This window comes from Gobio gobio (assembly GCF_949357685.1).
Source record: "Gobio gobio genome assembly, chromosome: 15".
Classification (NCBI taxonomy): Eukaryota; Metazoa; Chordata; class Actinopteri; order Cypriniformes; family Gobionidae; genus Gobio; species Gobio gobio.
The window spans coordinates 38,518,878-38,540,757 of record NC_137108.1 but is presented as its reverse complement, the minus strand read 5'-3'; the positions used below and the strand labels follow the sequence as shown (position 1 = coordinate 38,540,757).

The 21,880-nt window shown below is 37.9% G+C and overlaps 1 protein-coding gene across 9 annotated transcripts in view; it reads left to right on the top strand.

Annotated features, from left to right (window-relative positions):
• The window catches only part of map7d1a (MAP7 domain containing 1a), a 67,391-nt gene that overhangs the window by 4,852 nt on the left and 40,659 nt on the right, over positions 1 to 21,880 (top strand). For all 9 annotated transcript variants that reach the window (XM_079836096.1, XM_079836095.1, XM_079836094.1 and 6 more), the window contains exon 2: positions 20,356 to 20,565. In XM_079836096.1, the coding sequence (XP_079692222.1) occupies positions 20,356 to 20,565 (210 nt within the window). The remainder of the gene's footprint in view (positions 1 to 20,355; positions 20,566 to 21,880) is intronic.

Sequence of the window (21,880 nt, the reverse complement as noted above, 5' to 3'; positions counted from 1 at the left end):
AATGGGCAAATTTTGAAAAAAGGAAATTTTGAAAAAAATATTTGAATATATTGTCCGATAAATTAGCCTAGTAAGTATATCGTTATATTTCAGAACAATGTACAGTTTTCAATATAGATAAAGTGTATAGAGCAGGGATGTTTCCATGTTTTATTACTTGTGAAAGCACTGTTGACTTTTTTTTTTTATTCATGATAATCCCAAAGCACCATGGTGTTCAGGTTTCAACAGAGCATTGAACATGTTTGTCAAGGTCTGTGTGTTCTCGTTGTGGAGAACGTGGCAGTTTATTGTGATCAATAAATGCTTGCTGCTGTTAGTAAGTGGATATCCATTTGAAATAGTATATTTGTCAAAACAAGTCCTTTAGCTTTCTGTATAAACAAGTCTTATGTTGATAAAAATAACTCTTTTGCTGTGAGGCTATATGATATTATATTAAGTTATTCCTCCCTCCAAGTTTGATCAGGCTATTTTGTTTTTCTTAAAGGCTGCATTTGGGAGCACAATCCATTATGTGGTGTTTGTTTAATGAGTATTATTTGGAGTTATTTCGGAGATATTTGGTGTCACAAGAAAACCGTTTTAATGCATGTCAGCTCTGTGGAGGCCCAGTTTCTGTTGTGTAACATGTAACAACCCCCAAAACACATACATTTACACACACCACTCTCTGTTACACCCTAGAAACAATATTCAGTTTCAAAACTTTGAACCAAGTGGCTCTTAATAAGCAGAAAATGACTCCCTTTTCATTAATGACTTTGTAACAGAAGGAAGAAACCACGACTTTGCAAAATATATTGTGCACTAAATGAAGACAAAATGCTATCCCATTAGGCTGTTGGCACATTATTTAGTTCCTTTTTTAGAATGGTGGGAAATTATTTTACCTTGGGTTCATGGTATGCAGATGTCATTAAATAAGTGCCGACAGCCTACAGGGCAAATGTGTTTAATTGGCATTAGGGCTGGGTAAAAAAATAATGATTACTCAATTTGAATCATTTCTCATTTTCACCAACCGATATCGATTCTTAATTCCCAAGAATCGATTAGGCATACTATTTTCAGCTGATTAATGAACGGAACGTTGTAGCACCTCCCAGCCGATAAATCACGCTAATATTTGTGCTTTGTGACTTTTGATATGAAACAAAGTCTGAAGGCCTGTCCACACCGGGACGATTTTCGCACGCGTTTATCGCCGACGTTTAACGCCTCGGGACTAAACAATGGGCGCCAATGTGAGTGTTCACACCGACGCGCAAAACGCCAGGCGTAAAAGCGTCATTTTTTAAAAAACGCCTCGGGTTCGTTTTTTTATTTTGAATACGGCCAGTAGGCGACTACACACATTCCTCCAGGGTTGGTGACATCAACAGGCTCAATATTTACATAAACCCCTCCTCCGAGAATATTAAATAAGGGGGGGTGAGGCCATTTTGTATCGCGACGCTGTTGTGGTATAGTAGGCTGGAGTGTTGTTGCCGCGATGCCGAGGAAACGCTGTTATTTTCATCCGGATTGCAGGTCTGGGGTACTTGCTCTGTTCAGCCTTCCTTGGGACGGGGGTGCGTTGCAGAGCGTTTAACATAAAACATGTTATATGCACGTGTGTTTGAGTCAGCGGGGAATCAGGCGCGCGCAGGGCTCCCGCAGCACATCTAACAGAGGAAAACATCCACCGTCTTCGCGATTTCAATGCCAGATTTGCACAACGTCAGCTGCGTGAAAAAACACTGCCGGTGCGTGGATGCACGACGCGCGCGCTGCACATTTCACGGAGGACAACACAAACTTCCACAAACTTCGCGAGTTCAATACAGGATATGCACAACGGCTTGTCCTGAAAGCTGGATTTACAAACAGAAGCTGTTCACGGGCCACAACCTGTAAGTCTGATTTATTTTTCATCGATGTGTTTTCCTGTAATAGGTTATAGCAAGGAAGTAAACAGATGACAACGCTGTTCTGCAAACCAGTCTGTTAAATGCTCATTCATAACGTTTACTCATTAACGTTATCCGACGAACACCTAACGTTACAAACACTAACGTTAAAATCTCAACAGCGAACCTGGCATTAGTGTAAATGATTCTTTGATTAGAGCTTTTATGTATTGTTTATCTACAGGCATGCTAAACATGGTTCTGTGTGTGATTTGGCTAACTTACTAGTTAAAGCCAGTGCTTAGTGTTTGTTTTGGGTTAGTTCTTGCGACAGATATTTGGCTATAATCGTTCTAAAAATACAAAAGTTAAAGTGCCATTCAGTAGCGATCACTATAGATCCGCAGTCTTTACTCTTGAGGACTGAACAGGTTCTGCTCGATCATCTTCACTCAAATGTTCTGGGTCTGATTCGGGCTCAGATTGGTATGGTTTTATTGACGCCGTTGTTTCTAACACTGACCAAAGCACAGCCTCCGGTAAGGGGCGTGACGTTTCCGACATACGTGCACTAGGCGTTTAGCGAATCACAACACACTGGGCTAGCTAACCAATCTGAGCCCATCGCGTATTTTTGAGGGACTGGCTTCATACAACCCGGAAAGCATCAGACCGTTTTACAAGGAGGGACAGAGCAGTGTAGAATAAAGGTCAAATATATGAAAAATAAGGCAATTTTTTTTAAAACGAAGCATTAACACATGTTACAGTGCACCCCACAAACACAGTCAAGCCTTCAAAAGAATGTGTTTTACCACCCCTTTAATACCAGTTACAGCGCAAAATAAACATGAATGAGCATCTGAAAGTGTGTTAAAAGATACAGTACAACTTACCGAAATCCATATTGTGTCACATGGAATCGCTCAGTGTTTCAACCGTGGAAAGACATCAATAAGGCAGCTTGTAAACAATGTCACGTAACTTCAACATTTACCCCGAAAACCCATATCCAGTGACAATAAACTCGTTAATCAGCCAAAATAAGTAACTCTAGAGATGAGAATTTTGATAAATATATGCACCACATTACATATTCATTATAATTTTTAATGTTCTTCAATATTTAATGCATGTTTGAATTAATCTATACCTGATATATATGCACAATAATCAATATCGAATTGAATCGTGAATTTGTCTCAATACCCAGCCCTAATTGGCATGGAACAATCAAATGATCCAATTTTATGAATCCTGACCACAAGCTTTAATACTGATGCTCACATGCACATATGCACCAGTAATAACTGAAGCACATTCAGCCTGAGGAATAGTAGCGGTTCTCCACACCACAGCATCAAATCTGGCCTAGAAAGTGTGTCTCTGGGGTAATTAATCCTCTCTTAAGATTTGAATATTGTCAGACCCAGAAAATAGCTAGGAAATGTGAAAGGAAAGGGATTTTTAAAGACTCACATCTGGAGATTCTGTAACTGGGTAATATTGGCCCCTATTTTTCGTATTCATAATAGGCTTGACTCGTGATAATCCAATTTGTATGACCTCAAGAATATCAAATAGGTTTACAAATTGTTTTCATCCGTTTTGCTTCCCACAATGAGTTTGCATTGAATAAAGGATCTGGTAAATCCTCTATGTAGCTGTGTGTAATATTTTGCCTCTACATAACAAATATGCGGTAGCCTCTAGTTTACAATTATTAGAAAAAGGGATAGTCCATCCAACAATGAACATTCTCTAATCATTTACTCACTTTCATATCATTCCAACATTATGTTGACCTGAAAACTATGAGATGGAAGGAAAAATTATATTTCAACAATTTTGCATTCTCTCACAAAACGTGGCTTTCTCTCTCAACAGTATTTACTAATACATAATACTTTTGCGGGAAAACATGAAAAGTTTTGTGTTCTGCCTAGCAACTTTGCATTGGCTCACAAATGTTTTGTTCTCTCGCAAAGTTATTGCGCTCCCCTGAAATCTTTGCATTGGGCAGAGATTTAGCTTAAATTTACAGTAACAAACTGTATTTCATGAAATTATATAATGTTAATATACCAACCTATACACATATCAGTTTTTTTTCTATTGTAAACAACCACAGTGGTGATGAGAGACACATGATGAATCAAAGATCATCAGAAGTGAGAAAGTAATATATATATATATATATATATATATATATATATATATATTATATATTATATATTATATATTATATATATATATATATATATATATATATATATATATATATATATATATATATATATATATATATATATATATATATATATATATATATATATATATATATATATATATATATATATATATATATATATATATATATATATATATATATATATATATATATATATAAAAAAAGGGATGCTCCGATCAGGATTTTTGCTGCCCATACCGTGTACCGATTTCTTATCATGGTGATCGGCCGATACCGATACTGATTCCAATGCTTCTCTGATCACTGTTAACCATTTTTTCAGATATATATATAAAAAAAAAAATATAGATGTTGCCTTTATTATATTTTTATGATAATTATGTAATGTAACTATTGTTTTAACAGGGTAGTAAATAATCACAACAATTATTCATTATACAGTGAACATTTTAATATGCCTTTTAAATGGGGTTTCTGCATAACACTATGCATATCAGGATACTTTTAAGTAAATAGATTTTTTTTAAAAATCCAAATAGAAAAACTTAAATACTACTTAGTATTTTCTACGTTTTTCTATTTGGATTTAAATAAATCTGTATTTATTTTAATATTAATTTATTTAAATGTTTTAATTTTTCACATCCTGCCCAATGATGTCCTAAAAACAATGTTGATATTGAAGGCTATAAACAAATACAGTGAATGTAATGTTGGCATGTATTAATAATTTTGTTTTTTAATTCACTGAACTAAAAATGAAAATAAAAACAAAAGCATATTAGCCTATATTTGATTACCCAATTATAATGGTCACTTTCATAAAAATATACATACTTGTAGGTTTAAAATTCTACATATGGCACATTTATTGTCCAACAACCAATATTTTAGAAATATGTATACTTTAGGTGCGGCTGCGCTCGCGGAAAGTATGAATTTTAGCGGAGATTCACATGCAGAAGGCTCGTCGTCTCCTGACAGCAAAATTGACATATTTGCATGACTTTCTAACATTTACAGATGGAGAATATCCCTGTAAAATGTAAGTTATGCACTGAGGAAAGCACCACATTTCAAACGCATTAAACACCGCAGGTATTTATCTGTCTGTCAGCACAAGTAGCCTATCTCTCAGAGCATCTGACAGGGCAAGCTGCTTTAAACTATACGTGTTAACTATATCTTACCAGTTATTTTAAAGCCCTTAATATAAAGCATGAGTCATGTTTAGGACAAATTATATCATGCACTTTCCCTGCATCAGCTCATCTGCATACTCCACTATTTTTCATATGCGTTCGTATCAATCTACTGTATATTAGAGCCCGACCGATAAAGGATTTTTAAGGCCGATACCGATACAAATATTTGGTCACTTAAAAATCCGATATTCCGATATATCAGCCGATATATATAAAAAATAAAAAAATAAAATAACAGAAACGCGTAAAAAAACAGATTTCCCTTATACATTAGTTATTTGTAGTTATTCATGATCCCTCAGCCTCTCTAAAATAATATGATAATGCAGTTTAAAAATAAACTTGTTTGTTTTATTGTCACAACAGAACAGAGGAACATAAAATATATTAAAGTTCTGATAAATAAAATGTATAAAAATACAAACTTAAGATATGAAACTTAAAGTCGTTTGGACGAAAACACAATAGGCTAACAAAAACAAAAAATCAAAGTTACCAGTATTAATAGATGTGGTAAGCTTTATAAATATAACTTTTAGCAAGACTGGAAAAAAAAATATTCAGTTAAGTTCTAGAAGTTCTGATAAATAACAACAACAGCAAAACATAAACTATATACAGTATAAATATGAGCCACCTTATAATTACAATATCAACTTGCTTATCCCTTTACATGCACTTTTAATTCTATCCATCAAGCTACAACAAACCATTTTCAATCATCATTTGCTGCCTGCCTTCTAAAATCTACTAACGTTACTGATGATGACTCGTGTAATCCATTATTTGACTCGTTAATGCGGCGTCTGAACGAAGTCACGCACTTTCGTTCACTCTTCACGAGCCTAACTTACGATTTACAATGCAGGGACTGGAACTACAAATATACTAGTTATAAATACAGTAATCATTACTTTATTTAGGCAGAATAAGTTTGTTGTGTTTTTCAAGGCGCATTAATGTTAGCGGTCTCCCACTGATAGCCATGGCATTAGCTAGCTTTGTGGTTAGCGTCTATGATAAGTTATAATTTAGAAATATGTATACTTTTTCAAAATAACGGGCAGGGGAGAGATGATACGTCTCATGATGTCAAACTGTCAGACTATTAAAGAAATACATTTTATTCAGTCACATTGTCCGAGGTAAAATAAGTCAGTCAACTGTAACCTAGCGTAATTACCAGCTCTCTTGGCTTACATGTAACAGCAAAACTGGACTTGGCAGTTACAAATTGTGTCATGTTATTTGAGTTAAGAGAACTGATGGGGATGTTCTTTTAACTGTTATTCAATTCAAGCAATGTATGTCTCGTTGCCAACTTACATGCATTTCGCGGATGATCTGTGTTGTGAATGCAACGCTCAGAGCGCTGAAGCTCAGCATGACTCTGCTGGATCAGCTGGTGGTGTTGCCAGCCGGCACGTTGTAGAGCGCCCTCTGGTGGACAAACTATGAAACGCCAACACTCAATGTGTTTGAGAGGTGTTTCGTCCGGTTTTTTTATTTTTAAAAAAATATTCATTTATCGGCCATCATAAATGCCGATACCGATAGTTTGGAAAAAGCCTAATATCGGCCGATAATATCGGCCCGCCGATATATCGGTCGGGCTCTACTGTATATCGATACTTCCGAACGGCGTTCGCCCATCCCTTAGGACCACTGACCCGTGTTCAACTGCTGTTCACATGGAACCCTTCTCCACTTCTGCCTTCAAAGCTCTCGTTTGAATATTTGCTACTACCTACCATAGACAGTAAAAGAAATGGACAGAGCGACTCCATAGACTTCAACGGGGAGAATTGAAGTCAGGTAGAAGCACTCACTTCCTGATGGCTGAGCGTACTGCGCAGCCTCAGACTGAGCTTGATGACGTAGATGTGACGTGATCAGCCTGTCCGACAGTGGCAAGTCTTCTAGAAGTTGTGCAACTTAAAATCTGAATCACCAAATCTTGTAGAGACAGAGTGAGTGAGCAGGAGCAACTTTTGATGAATGAAGCAGGATCTGCAACATCTCTATCTGCGTTTATGCCTCCACGTCCCCCCGATTGCCTCATAGACAGTAAAGATTGCCTTCTCCTTGGGTCTATACGGTAATTTGCTCAACAGCGCGACACAGCCGCGTGGTTATGACGCAATCGTTAGCCTATATTTTACAAAAACAGCTTCAACGGGGCGATAGTGTAAGATACAAGGTAATGGAGCCTTTTATACATTCACTCTAAAAAAAAAAAGGTTCTATATTGCACCAAAAATGGTTCTTGGCTCGTAATCATAGGGGAACCTTTTTTAGTGCTATATAGCACCAATTTTGGTGCTTCAGTGGTTCTTCAGCGGTTCTTCAGAGGTTCTTCAGCGGTTCTTCAGAGGTTCTTCACCGGTTCTTTGACTAAGGTGCTATATAGCACCTCTGAAGAACCGCTGAAGAACCACTGAAGCACCAAAATTGGTGCTATATAGCACTAAAAAAGGTTCCCCTATGATTACGAGCCTTTTTTTTTAGAGTGTTGTCGTGTTTGTTTAGAAATAAACAATGGACGAATGGAGTCTTTAAACGCCTCAGATGTAAAGATATTCATTGTCAAAGTGAGGCCAAAATGAATGGGAGTCAATGGGATGCTAATAACAGGTGATGGCTTGGTTAGCAATGGCCGCGCCTATGGGTGGTACGCTTTCCGGGGGCTGGGCTACCCCCTTGCTACCTACCCCACACGTCATGTACGTCCTCATGCGATGACGTCATCAAATTGCGATCGGTTCGTGATATCGGCCGAGTAAGTAAGGACCGATCGAGTCATGAAATATGATAATCTGCCGATAACGATCTCCAGCCGATCGATCGGAGCATCCCTAATATATATATATATATATATATAAATAAGGTGCACAATGTCATTCACACAAATACTAAACACCATTATGTTAACACACATGACACTAAAGTAATGTAATTAACATTCATTGAACAACATTAGATGTAAAATAAAACCCTAATGTACACAACCGATTAGAAAACTGTCACATTTTTATAGTCTTTTACCGTCAAAATCAAAAACAATTTTTACAGTGAAGGAATGCGAAGTTTCTCGGGGGAACCCACAAGTTTTATGAGAGAACACATATATTTCAAGTATTGAAATATAATTTCTCCTCTCATCTAATTTTTTCCCCCTTCAACTATCCCTTTAAGACTGCAGATATGTGATTTTGTTGTAATCGGCACAAACATCGAGCTATCTCAGTATGGAGACAGCATTCATATTTGTCATTTACAGCAGGAGCTGTGTTTTCTGGTGTGGCCACAGAGTGCTAGGAATGCTAAACATTCCTCACTGAATGTGTGTCTTCTGTTCAGCTGAGGAGCGCGAGAGAGAGAGAAATGAGGCAAGTGAGAGCAGACATGCAAGGATTGGTGTGACAAGATTCCAGAGCTCATGCCTGCATACAGATGGAATCGCATCAGGTCTCCTTTCCTGTGTAGCACCCAGATGGTGTAAATCACACTCCTCAGACATGAAGCGTTTGCGGGACAGCACAGTCTCATCTGAATGTACCGCCATCATGTCCAATACACAGAATGCTGTGCTGTATTTTTTTTCTGTTAAAACTGCTTTATTTAAAAGACAACATATAAATGTCACTACTATCTGACTGATTACACTGAAATGGGTGTCTTGAGGAATTACATTTGTCTCTGTCGCAAAAAAAGAATCACTTGTATAATCCGATCAGACAACTTTCTGCCAATTTATGTGAATTCGGGGAGGGACTACTTGTTAAAAAGATACGTGGGTGAGGCTAACATTGCTGAAATTGTGGCTTTAAGGTGGGAAAAATGTTTGTTATGCAACTTAGGAATTTTGGACAATGAAGAATGTGAAAAACTGGGAACCACTAGAATTGTAAGAAATTATGCTATCTTATACTAAGAGATTTGCTGGTCTTAAATGTAGCTGGCCTCCCACCCTGGCTGGCTGAAAAGTGCCCAAAAGCCCTTTTAAAACCAGTCAACAGACCAGATAAGATCAGAAAACCAGGTTAGACTATATAAGATGGTTATTTTTCAGGCCTTTTAATACTGTGGCCTACAGTTTTTAATAATGAATTGTAGTTAAACTCTTTGCATGTTCCTGGTTTTAATGAGCTCTTCTGAATGCTCTAAAGCACTTATTATCTGCGTATTATTTGGTGGTTCATTACACACTTCATTAGTCTCAGCTTTTATGATGCATAAGATACAGCAGATCACGTGTTGGGTCTTTAAAGTCTTCACTGTTTTTAAGCCCCTGCAAACTTATAAATGTGAGCATATTAGTTACAGCATCAACCAAAACTAGAGATGCACAGATTGTAATTGTAATTTCCGATTCTTTTGTAAGTGTGACGTGCTGATTTTTGCCGATTCTGATTTTCTTTCTAAGAACTATAATAGACAGCATATACAATTTTTTTAAAAACTTTTCTTTATTGTAAAATTTTAGATATTCATTAAAAAACTACAAGCAAAATGTCAGTAATAAAATAAGAACAAATAAACAAATTACAAACAACAGCACACATAAATGCATAAACATAAAAAAATTTGATTCTGTATTAATTCTATATAAAAATGTCGATACAATGTAAAGTATTCGCTCTGGCTCTTGTTTTAAATGATTTTGTTCAGTTATTATGCTTCTTGTTGTCATCTGTTGACGTTGTACAAGCAGAATGTGGTGGTTGGTCGGTGTTGTATTTGTCCCGCCCCACCTCCACTGTGATTGGGCGGCTGGGTGAAAAGTGACAGTGATGAGCGCTGCTTTTTACTCAAAGTTTACTACAAGTAAAGAACTGAATATTCGCCTAGACTGGCATTTTAACGTAACTTTGTGTGTATTTGACCGTTTTAGTAGCTGACAAGCCAGACCCACATCAAGATGTTGGGTCTGGGAACACACCATTGGCAGGCCTCAATCCGAGGGGCGGGATCAACTTTTGTCTTTCAGATTCCTTCGGCACGCAATAGGATAGCGCTACAACCAATCAGAGCGCTTTCAGTGGTGAGACAACAATCCCAAGCGGGTTGTGGCTGGGTCCCATGTATTTTCCCCACCTGCGGAGCTAGATAGATTAAACTTTTGCCGTATCCGGTCGGTAAAACTTTGGACACATCTTCCTTTTTTTAAGAAAGACTTCAGTGCTGTTCTTTGTTAGCAGGGAAGTAGCAGGGAATTCACGCGGAACCGCCGCAACTCTGCCGTCATTATGTTAAGCCCTCCCACCGACTCTGTGATTGGCCTGACTAGAGTTTGGTTTTTCAAGCTCACAAGCCAACAGAGAGTTGCTAGATGACCCTGGCTGAGATCTGCAAATTACATTTGCTGCCGCTATGGTGCGTCTAGATTTCTAGGCTACCACTTACCGTTTACCGTTTGAGAGGCTACCTAATGTGTGCGCACGTGCACTTTTGGTGTGAGTGCGAAACCTGTGGGAATTAGTAAAATTATGCACAATACAATCACTATTTAACTGGAGTGAATGAGACCAGTGAGTGAGAGGAGGCGGGTGTGTGTCACTTTACCGTCGGAGAGAAGAGAACGAGAATGCGCAGCTAACGTTATTGCCTGTGCCACGGACCAGCTCGGAATTGGAAAGATGTGAGACTGACCAGCCGGACACCGGTCCGGGCCGATCATGCTGGAAATCGGCCGATTCCGTTCCCTGCATCTCTAACCAAAACATTAGATTTGTGAGCCGTGTTGCTGTCTACTGCCTACATACTACATACATATCCACCTTCTAAGACAGCATCCTCTCTAAAATGGACCCTCATAAGTGACTGATTTGAAATGCCCTTCACAGGCAGCAATTTTCTGCACCATACATTAGGAAAGTGCACTTGAAACTTGTTTTTGACCAAAGTTTAAGACATGTTAGTTCATTCTGTGGCAACTTTGGTAGCTTGGGAGCTTTTTCCTATGTAGGTAATAGGCGTACATAGATCTGGTCTACTGTAATCTCATAGGCTGTATCTGGTTTGATGTTAACATGTTGCAAAGCATTACATACCTGTAATGCCTTAAATGTTTTCTAGGTAGTCAACTCGCCAGATTTTGAAACAGAGCTGTGATCTTTTAAAGTTGTGATGAAAGGGAAGTATACAGCGACAAATCTTTTCTTCTGTATTGTGACGGACATCTACAGTGAAACCGATTATCAAAAAAGAAATGACTTTGCTCTGGTATAGGTTTTTGATTGGATGGAGTCAGATCTGAATATGTTTTGCATTCTGTTGTAAGAAAAGGGCAGGGTTTAGTTGCAGACTAAATGATTGAAGAAAGCCCGGCAAACATCACCAGAGAGAAGTCTGTCGTTTTCACCAGAAGAATTACGAGGTCAAAACAAAAATACAAATGCACTGAAGAATTGCTCAAAACCATTTAAAAAATAAAGAGGCTTTATTTTCCTTTCATGCCAACTTTAAAGTCACTCTGAGGAATCTTTATGGGCCACATTGTCATACCTCATATTTAGTGTAAAGTTCAAAGGCCAAAAGACAGGAAGCCTTGGAATGCCATCAGAGTCTTTCCTGTCCGTCACTCTTTTGCTTGTTTTACGTTCCCTGTGTGGGAATTCAACGTTTTGACGTCTTGATGTGCCCTAATTTTAGCCCATAACAGCTGTACTCTTCTTTGAGCCCTGCTGTATGTTGTCAAAGGCTGGATTTACAGTCTGTTTCTTCTGGAGGTGTGAAGATCATATCAGGGAGAAGGCAGAATGTAGTGACAGTCAGCTGATCTGTGCTGTAATGTCGGTCTGACGCAACTAAATGACAGTGATCTGAGTTTCAATTGTGTTTTTTGTTTTCCCACAGTCACATGCAGATTTCCTATTGTAATTTCTAAAAAATAATTATAATTCTGGCTGATACTAAGCCGATAATAATTTTCATGTTACGGCCAATATTAATGTTTTTTTTATTTCATTTTTTATTTTGTCCAAACAAATTGCTAAAAAATAAAACCAATTGTTTTAGATGCTACAAGTGAATTTAAGCAGATCGATTGTTATGAAAACATAGCGAATCCACCATGGTGCAAGTGCAACTGGCTTTTAAAGGGAATGGGAGATGAGATTCTGATTGGTTTAATGCACGTAATGCCCAAAACACATCCAGAGTATGGCTCAATAAGAGACTAGGGTCAACGGACCATTTTGGACCATGCGCCTGGCGCGCAGACAGTTTTTTTCCCGTCTTAAACTAGCAAAAGTGGATTCGGATACACCCTAAATGCACCTGCACCATGTGCTTCAGATAATTAAAATAGGGCCCATAAACTTTAAAAACTGTTAGATGACAGTAAAGGGGATTTCACATTAAAAATGGAGGGAATGAGAATAATTATCCAGTACCGGCCGAGATATATATCCATTGACCAACAGCAATAAATTAATATATTTAATATGTAACACATAACCGATATGTTACCATTACTAATATATTGTGTCTCCCTAACATTTTTTTTAGAAGGAAATTGGATCAGGACATGTGCCTTTGTGGTTTGGAAAGTCTCGATGAAGCACAATGCAATAACGTCAATGTTTTAAAGGTGATGCGATTCAGATTTACATAAAAATGACGCATTCAGCCTCAAATCTCAATGTGTTGGATGGAGCTTATAGTATGACCCTACTTTGACCTCAAGTTTTATATTTGATAGTTTTGCTTTGACCACCAAACCAGTAGCACATCACACTGCTTTTATTAGCTAGATACAGATGCTAACAGTTTAGAAAATTAGCAATCGATTCAAATCATATGACCATTTTGTTTGGCCAAACCAAAATAGTCTCCGTGTTGAGGTTGAATATGGATTTAATGAAATGTCTAAATGTTTATATGCGGCCTTGTGTTTTTAATTTTCTCATGTGATAGTTTAGCTCTTAGTTTGCAGATCTTGTTCTTGGCTCACTCTAGTGTGAGCGAGTTCACAGTACATTGAAGTGCTTTAGCGCTGTGCATGGGGATCCCATAATAGGCTTCTGCTGCAGGAATGGCTGTCAAATAGTTGGGTGGAGCTGGAAACACAAACACTGAATTTAGCAGAATCTTCAGATTGTTTTGAATTGATGTTTAGGTCTTTGCTGGTTTAAAATTAAGCGGTTGAAGGTTTCTTCCACCGAAATCATGCTGGTTCCCATGCCAGAGCTCAACCGAAGGATCTGAGAACTGCTCTGAGGTTGTAGGGGTCAGTTTGGGTAAAGCCGGTTTTAGTAAAATAAGTTTTGAAAGAATTAATACTTTTATTCAGCAAGGAAGCATTAAATTGATCAAAAGTGGCAGTAAGAATTATTTCACATCAGTGTTGTTCCTATGAATTTCCGTTTTACACAAAAATACAAATATTTTCAACGTTGGTAATAATAAGAAATGTTTCTTGAGCAGCAAATGAGCATATTAGAATGATTTCTGAAGGATCATGTGACACTGAAGACTGGTGTAATGATGCTAAAAGCTTTTCCATCGCATGAATAAATTATTTTAAAATGTATTTAAATGGAACAGTTTTTACTGTATTTTTGATCAAATAAATGCAGCCTTGGTGAGCATGAGATTTCTTTCTTTAAAACCTTAAAAAATCTTAACAATCCAAACAATAGTGTATGAGATGTAAGTAATAATATGTGATATATGCTAATTTTGTGTTGAAATTGGTTGCTCTCATATGACAAGTCTTTGAATATTAACACCATGCACTAGTCACTAAGGGTGGCTGCTTTCATGGTAACAGAGCAGGAAGTTATGAATGGCATGACATCCATCATTGCATGTCAGCTATGGCCTGCCAGATATGTCCTTGTCACTTCCTCTGAGGATTGTCCTTTAGAGGAAAACATACTGGGTCGTTGTGGTTACAGTCCCAAGAGAACCTCTGCTGGGTTCAAACCGCACGCTGCCATCTTACCGCACTGTCTGTGGTTTTGTAGAGGGATACTAGTATTTAGCAATGAATGTGGTTTGGTAAATGTCATTGTCATTGCACAACAGAGTTCAATTCTTTATGGTTGCCAAACAACGGCGCAACTTGTTGCATTAATATAGAATTAATCTTTGAAGCATTTTGTTTTTTACTCAAATGTAGCAGACTCCTTATTGATTTTATGGACATCTTTTTTTGGTTTGCGTCCCATCAAATTTCAATTTTATAAGAAATCTATGATCAAATGAGATGAGAAATGGGCTACTTTTCATATCAGTTTATTATATCCAGTTATATCATACATTTTCTCAGCGTGATATGTATGTGTGTGTGTGTGTGTGTGTACAATTAAAATGTATGTTTAAATTAAAAATATGTAATATGATATTTAAAAAGTAAAGTATGTTATTTTCCTGTAGCATAACAGAAATACATGAAGCTGAAAACATAATGTAATCCTGAGCTACTGTTACAATTTACCCATATCTTTCCTTTCCTCTCTCAGACACTCCCTCACACACAAACACGCACAGAAACAAGTTTGAGCTCCGATGTGAGCCATTCAAATCCTAAGTGCATTTGTCAGGCATGCAGTGACCCAGTCATTCACTTGGGAAGTGTTCTGCTGGAGTCCGAGGAGCTTAAAGGGGCTATATGCAACGTTTTCCCCAAAATAAACGTAACAATAGCCTTTTTATTTTACCATTTATGACTCAAAGATCTCCTGATGAGCATACTGACACCTTGTCCGCTCACAGTGGGTGCACCTATAAGTCTGTATCCTATTTTTCATATTTTCTGGCGGGTCGTCTTTTCCCGCGCTGTCTGCGGATGTGACGTCACCACCACTGCGAGAGCCAGCAGAAAATGAGAGCAGTTCTGTTTTTTGGCCACAGGTGTCAGTCGCGAGTTTAAATTTCAGAAAAACGCATATAGCCCCTTTAAGTAAATTTATTTTGACGCATCACATTTGAGCAAGTCCAGACAGTCAGAACTTTGGAGCACCATTACAGATCAGTCTCTCTCTTTCTCTCTTTGGCTCTGTCCCAGCAGCTGGTGTTTACTCTGTGATTCCAGTGAGTCTGCTCCTCTCCCTCACACTCCCCCCAGAAGAGGCGCTCTGCCTGCTTACATCATCCATCCGGGGTGAGGGGCGAGGGGCCGGGGGGTTGAGGATGAGGTAATTCATTAGGCCTCAAATGAGATGCAGATCCATTCTCAGTCGGCCTCCCGATTCTTCTGTTCTCCCCCCAACCCCCCACCCACCTCTTCCGATCTTTGATTTAACGGTCGCTGCTTGCTTCCACTTCCGGCTCCCTGTTTGTCTCATTTCCATATTTGAAAAAGAGCATTGCTCAAGCTCCCTACCCTTCAGGATCAATGCACCCTTTTGGCAAGACTGAGATCTGCACTCTTCATTTACATGTTTTCCGTGGTTTTAGGGCAACATAATGACTTCTTGTCCTTGAAAAAGCGCAGCAGATATGCTTGAAGTATTTATTTTTCATTCATTCTTCAGTGCCCTCCCCTAATTTTGGCACCCTTGGTAAATATGAGCAAAGGCGGCTGTGAGAATAAATGTTGTTTATCCTTTTGATCTTTCATTCAAAAAATTCTAACCTTTCATTGAAGTAAAACAATTGAAAGTGGGGAGAAACTCACATTATGAAATAAATGCTTTTTTCGCCAATGCATGTTGGCCACAATATCAGGGCTCTAGACTCTTTTCTTCCCACTGGTCACACTTTCTCAGTTGGTCGCACCGACTTGCAATCTGGTCCCACCCTTTTTTATATTAATCATAATGACCTTGCATGTTAATGAATCATTCTCTTAATGTGTAGCCTATATGCTGGTTTTGCATTTATGTAAAGATTGACAGTGACTAAAAGCTTGATATTTGCTAAAATATTTCAATCTGAACATTGTTTCCAACAATGCGTAAATTTAAAAGAACTTTACAAAAATATTTTTTGCTACAACATAGGATTAATCAATGCATGCTGATGAATAGTTATCTTATATATCATAGTTTTGCATTAATGTACAAAGTTTGAAAGTGACACGAGACCTTATGTTGGCTGAGCTCGCTCTGCTCTTATGTTGGCTACGCTCGCTCTGCTCTGCACCGTTATGTATGCCCGTGCAATTTAAAAGCGAGGTGCAAAAGAGGGGAAAAACTCAACCGGTACTTACTACGGGACATGACTTCCTGTTCCACAGGAGTATAAATATGAGCAAACACAAAGGCCAAATTCAGTTAATCATTCATCACAATGAGTAAAACCAAAGAATATAGTTCTGATATGCAGTAAAAGATTGTTAAGCGTTAACAGAATATAAAAAACAAATGCCTGTGATAAAATAGCTAAAGCATTGAAAATCCCCATTTCCACCATCAGGGTCAATAATTAAGAAGTTCCAATCAACTAAAGATGTTATGATTCTGCCTGGAAGAGGACGTGTCTCTGTATCGTCCTAATGCACGGCGAGGAGGAGAGTTTGAGTGGCCAAAGACTCTCCAAGGATCACAGCTGGAGAATTGCAGAGATTAGTTGAGTCTTGGGGTCAGGAAGCCTTAAAAAAATATTTATCAGACATCACCACAAGTTGTTTGGGAGGGTTTCCAGAAAAATCCTCCTCGCTCATCCTAAAACAAACTCCAGGATATTCAGTCAGACATGACTGGAACTTCAACAGGGACCTGGCTGTATGGTCAGATGAAACAACAAAAAAGAGCTTTTTGGCAACAAACTCATCAGATAGGTTTGGTGCAAACAGGGATAAAAAGCCCCCCCCCCACACACACACACTTCCAATTGTTTCAATGAAAGGTTCACTTTTCTTTTTTTTTTAATGAAAGATCAAAAGGATAAACAATGCAGATTTATTTTCACAGCCGCCTCTGCTCTGCTGAGTCATTTGGAATAGTTTACTGTTTCAGAACACTCGCTCTTCCTCTATATATGTGACAGTTGCTTCTTGTTTGATTGACAGCACAGCATGGTGCATTTCTATAGTATCAATCGATTTTCAGACATGATAATGAGTACCAAGCAAATGTATAATGCAATAGAAAACAGCAGTCACATTATAGATTTTCCCCCCTTTGTCATGAAATCTCCTAGTTTAAATCTCAACCTTTTATGCATGCAACCCAGATCTTTTCTTATGCTTGATGTCTTTTTTAGTATTTCATGTCTGGTGGTAATGGTATTTTTAGCTCAACATGAATAATGCAGTGCATGGCAGCGTTTGCTCAGTTTGTCCCTGGACAGTGTGCAATGGCTGTGCCGCGAGGAAAAGGGATGCAAGGGTAGATCAAAAAGAGTCATATCTCAGTTCAAGCACACCTGAGGGTTAGCTTTGCCAGCTCAAATCTCCAAATATTAGTCCCTGTAAAACTTTCAAACCCCCTTTCATTCATTGCCATACCGTCCATTCTCATTCTCCCAGGGATAAAACAGGCCACCACTGATTTTTTTTCTGTTGTTGTTAGAATAACTCTTCCGCCTCATGGCAGCTGAATAGAGATGAGGGACAACACATGCATCCCTCTGAGTAAAAGCAGGATGTTTTCATATTTCCTTTGACAAGCTGATTTTTACTCTAGGATGTATAGGGCTGGATGATTTGTTGAACATCCATGATATATTTAATGTTTACTATTTTGGCAATGTGAATGACAACATAGACATTAGGTGACCCCTGTGAGGTAATAAAACCAATTGTTTTAATAATGTCTCTGATTAAAATATTAGTAGAAAAACAAAGTAAGAGTTGGTAAGTTTGATAAATTCATTAAATTGACTCAGAGCTTTGATTCATTTGTTTTGTTTACATCCTAAAAGTTGAAATGGGACATTCTTAATTTATGATGGGAAGAAAATGTTTAAATAAATGTTTTAGTAATAACCAACAGTATTTATATATTTGCTATCCTTTGTTATATTGGTGCATGCATAAACAAAAATTATTAAAGGGGTAGTTCACCCAAAAATTATTTACTCACCCTCAAGCCATCCTAGGTGTATATGACATTCTTCTTTCAGACGAATACAATCAGAGTTATGTTAAAAAATGCCCTGGCTCTTACAAGCTTTATAATGGCAGTGAATGGCTGTTTCTGTTTTGACTTTTGAAGTCCATTAAAGTGCTCCAGACGGCTCCGAGGGGTTAATAACGGTCTTCTGAAACGAAGTGATGCGTTTGTGTAAGAAAAATATCTATATACGCGTGTTCACGCGAGACTGCCGTTCCAGCATATGATGTAGGACCCTCTGGTAGGAATATGCTAGTTCTCGCAAGAACCAAGACTTGTTTTGTTCTATCCTCTGCGCTTCCGCGTTCGTCACTGGTACTTACGCTACGCCTGCGTCCTATGGCATACGCTGAAACGCCAGTCTCTCGTGAAAGCGCATACGACAGTTAGTGGAAGTTAGAGATTTACAGTTTGTAAAATTGTATGGATATTTTTCTTACACAAACGCATCGCTTTGCTTTAGAAGGCCTTTATTAACCCCCGGAGCCATGTGGAGCAGTTATATGATGGATAGATGCACTTTCATGGACTTCAAAACAGAAACAGCCATTCACTGTCATTTATAAAGCTTGGAAGAGCCAGGACATTTTTTTAATATAACTCTGATTGTATCCGTCTTAAAGAAGAAAGTCATAATATACACCGATGACTTAAGGGTGAGCAAATTATGGGCCAATTTTTGGGTGAACTATCCCTTTAATGTATTATTAAAAATTAATTCTTAATTGTGCCTTTTCAGGGAAAAGCAGTGTGGACAGTTAGCCTTAATCATTTTATATTTTTACTGTGTTTTAGTTCTTCTAAACACTTTGCATCTAATTGGCACCAAAAAATTATTAGAGTAAGAAAAATATGTATCATCAAAAAAGCTGAAAAATATTGTTTTTAAGGTATATTGCCCAGCATTACACTGACGTGTGTGTGTGTGTGTGTGTGTGTGTGTGTGTTTATGCATAGATGCTTTACTGAGTCTTTAATGTTGGCCAACTTCACATTGGACTCTAACCCAGGTCACACTCTTATCAGTGAAAAACTGGTGATCTGTTAAACCTCCTCCCTTTTGTGTTTAGTCTGTTTACTGTCTCGACATGACATCATGCATGGCTTTACGGCCTCAGAAGGCCAGCAGTTGCTTTCTTGCACGTTTTCTTGGATGAAAATGTTTAGGCTATTAGGCTGTTCAAGTATCCAGGTAAGCAACAAGCTTATCAATAAAGGTTGGAATCTTAACTCCTCACAATTCGCTTTTGATCACAATTCGAAAGTTATGATCTATTGCGCCGGTTTAAGGCAGCTCATTATTTGCCAAATTCTGTGTTAAGATTCTACATAAATCAAATTCTACATAAATTACCCACCATTAGATATAAAATAACCTACGCTACAATCTGAGAAAGTTCTGCTTTTATGTTATGCGTGTTGTTTAATGTAGTAGATATGCACAACAATGATCATTGGAGAGAGTAATTCTTTATGTCCCATGATTGTGATTCCTGTGTATTTGCATCATCTTTGTATTATTCCATGACATTGACTCCAGGGACTGACAATGCTGATAATGAAACTCTCAGATTGGGGCATTTGTACGGTTATCTAATATCTATGAGTTGGCAGTTGTTGGAATGTTTTCCATTTGCAGGAAGTAAATTATATGGTTTTGCCTGGAGTGTCTTGAAGGTTCTGATCATCAGTAATAGAGATTGTGATTCACTAAATCGATGTTCTTGAGGGATGAAACAGAGCAATCCTTCAAACTACTAGTAATCAATTCACTTGAGTGCAGTTAAGTTTCATATTGAGCCGTCTGGGGTGTGACTCTTACTCATTTAGTCTTTGCTGTACCAAGATATTCTTTTATGGATCATGTGTGCAAATCAAACATCGATCAGATGTAATCTTAGCGGAATGTAACTTTGAATGGCTCTTCTGTGTAATCACACATCTAGTAGGCAAATACACTTGAGTATTTACTGTAGTTTTGGAATGGAGTTCGACTGGTCTTCACCACAGTTTCTCACTTTTTTTGTCTTTTATCTCAGATCCCCCAGCTGTTCCAGAGGCCAATCCCAGTGATCCCAGCTCAGAGGAAGTCAACACCCCTTCAAAAACAGAATCGGGCCTTGAAGCCAGCAGGCCTACAAAGATGGACACTGCAAGGAAGTCAATTACCCTGACACAACCAGACGTCATTCCAAAGTCGCCTGCGACACCCACTCCAAGGTCAAGTGGTAGCCCTCAACCCAAGAAAGGTGGGTATCCTGAAGACTATCTGCCATTTTTAAGACAAGCTCAATATTAGCTTTTTATATAAATACTTTTTTTATTATGAACAGTCCTCTTAATGACCTTTTTATCCCAAAATATCAGAATGTAAGTAGAAGCATTATCTAGGGTTGGGTACCGAACTCTGTACTTTTAAGGCACCGACTGAATTACGTCGGTACTACCGAGTACCGATTCACATTAAATCAATCGGTAACAAATTTCGGTACCTGAGAACGCATCTGGTGATATAGACTAATGTCTGTGAATATTAAACCGCAGAAAGACTATTTAAATACGAATCCTGTGTGTCAATGTGCGAATGAATGCCGTATACGCGCGGTTTACCTCACACACACACAGAATCGCGTGTGACGGTCGCATGTTTCCATGCCGTCTCATATGAGAACATGAACACACGATCGTCATCTCCAGAGCCACTGAGAGTCACTTCATCAGCATTTTACCGTTTCATTTGAGAAAAACTACCGTCATATCATAAACGCACAGAAACTCAAAGGTCTTCACGGCAACCCATCAAAATAAACGTTTGGCTAACTTGCATCTAAATTGTACTGTACAACAGTAATTTATTTGTCGTCTCAATGTAATAATAATACTAACACTAATGTAATAATAATAAATTATCAAAAAAACGTTATTTTTTAACTAATAAATAAAAAATTTTCTTCATGTTTTAATTTGAACCGTATAAAGCTTAGTTGTGCAGCACTTTGTTTGACAAAAAAAGTTTATATAAATTAAAAGATAAATTAATTTAATGTCTTTTGTCTTCATTTGATTACCAGAAAATACACAACACATAATTTGTGGGAAATCTTTTCATAAAAATTAAATTAAAAAGAAAAAAATGTATAATATGGAATTAAATTAAGTACCTAGTAGCCTACTATTTACTAGTAAATATTACAGTATACAAACATCACAGACAATGGCAGACAGACACCAGGGCAGCTCTGGCATAATGTCAATAACACTTTTATAAACGATTTACAGGTTCTTTATAGTTATTGATGTAAACATCCCTAAAGTACCAAAAAAAAAGGTACCGTTGGGTGCCCAACCCTACAGGTGCCCAGGTCATTACATGGTTTCTAGTTGGTTGAAGCTGCTCTTTTATGGTGATTAAGTTGATTTTATAAGGTTGATCAGCTGCACTACCAGCTCATAGTGGCCAAATCAGCCATTTTGGTCAAGCCGGTTTGGGTTGGTTACCATCTTGAGGTGCTTAAGGTGTTCTACACAAAACTTGTGACTTGCTTGACATTTTCCAACATAATA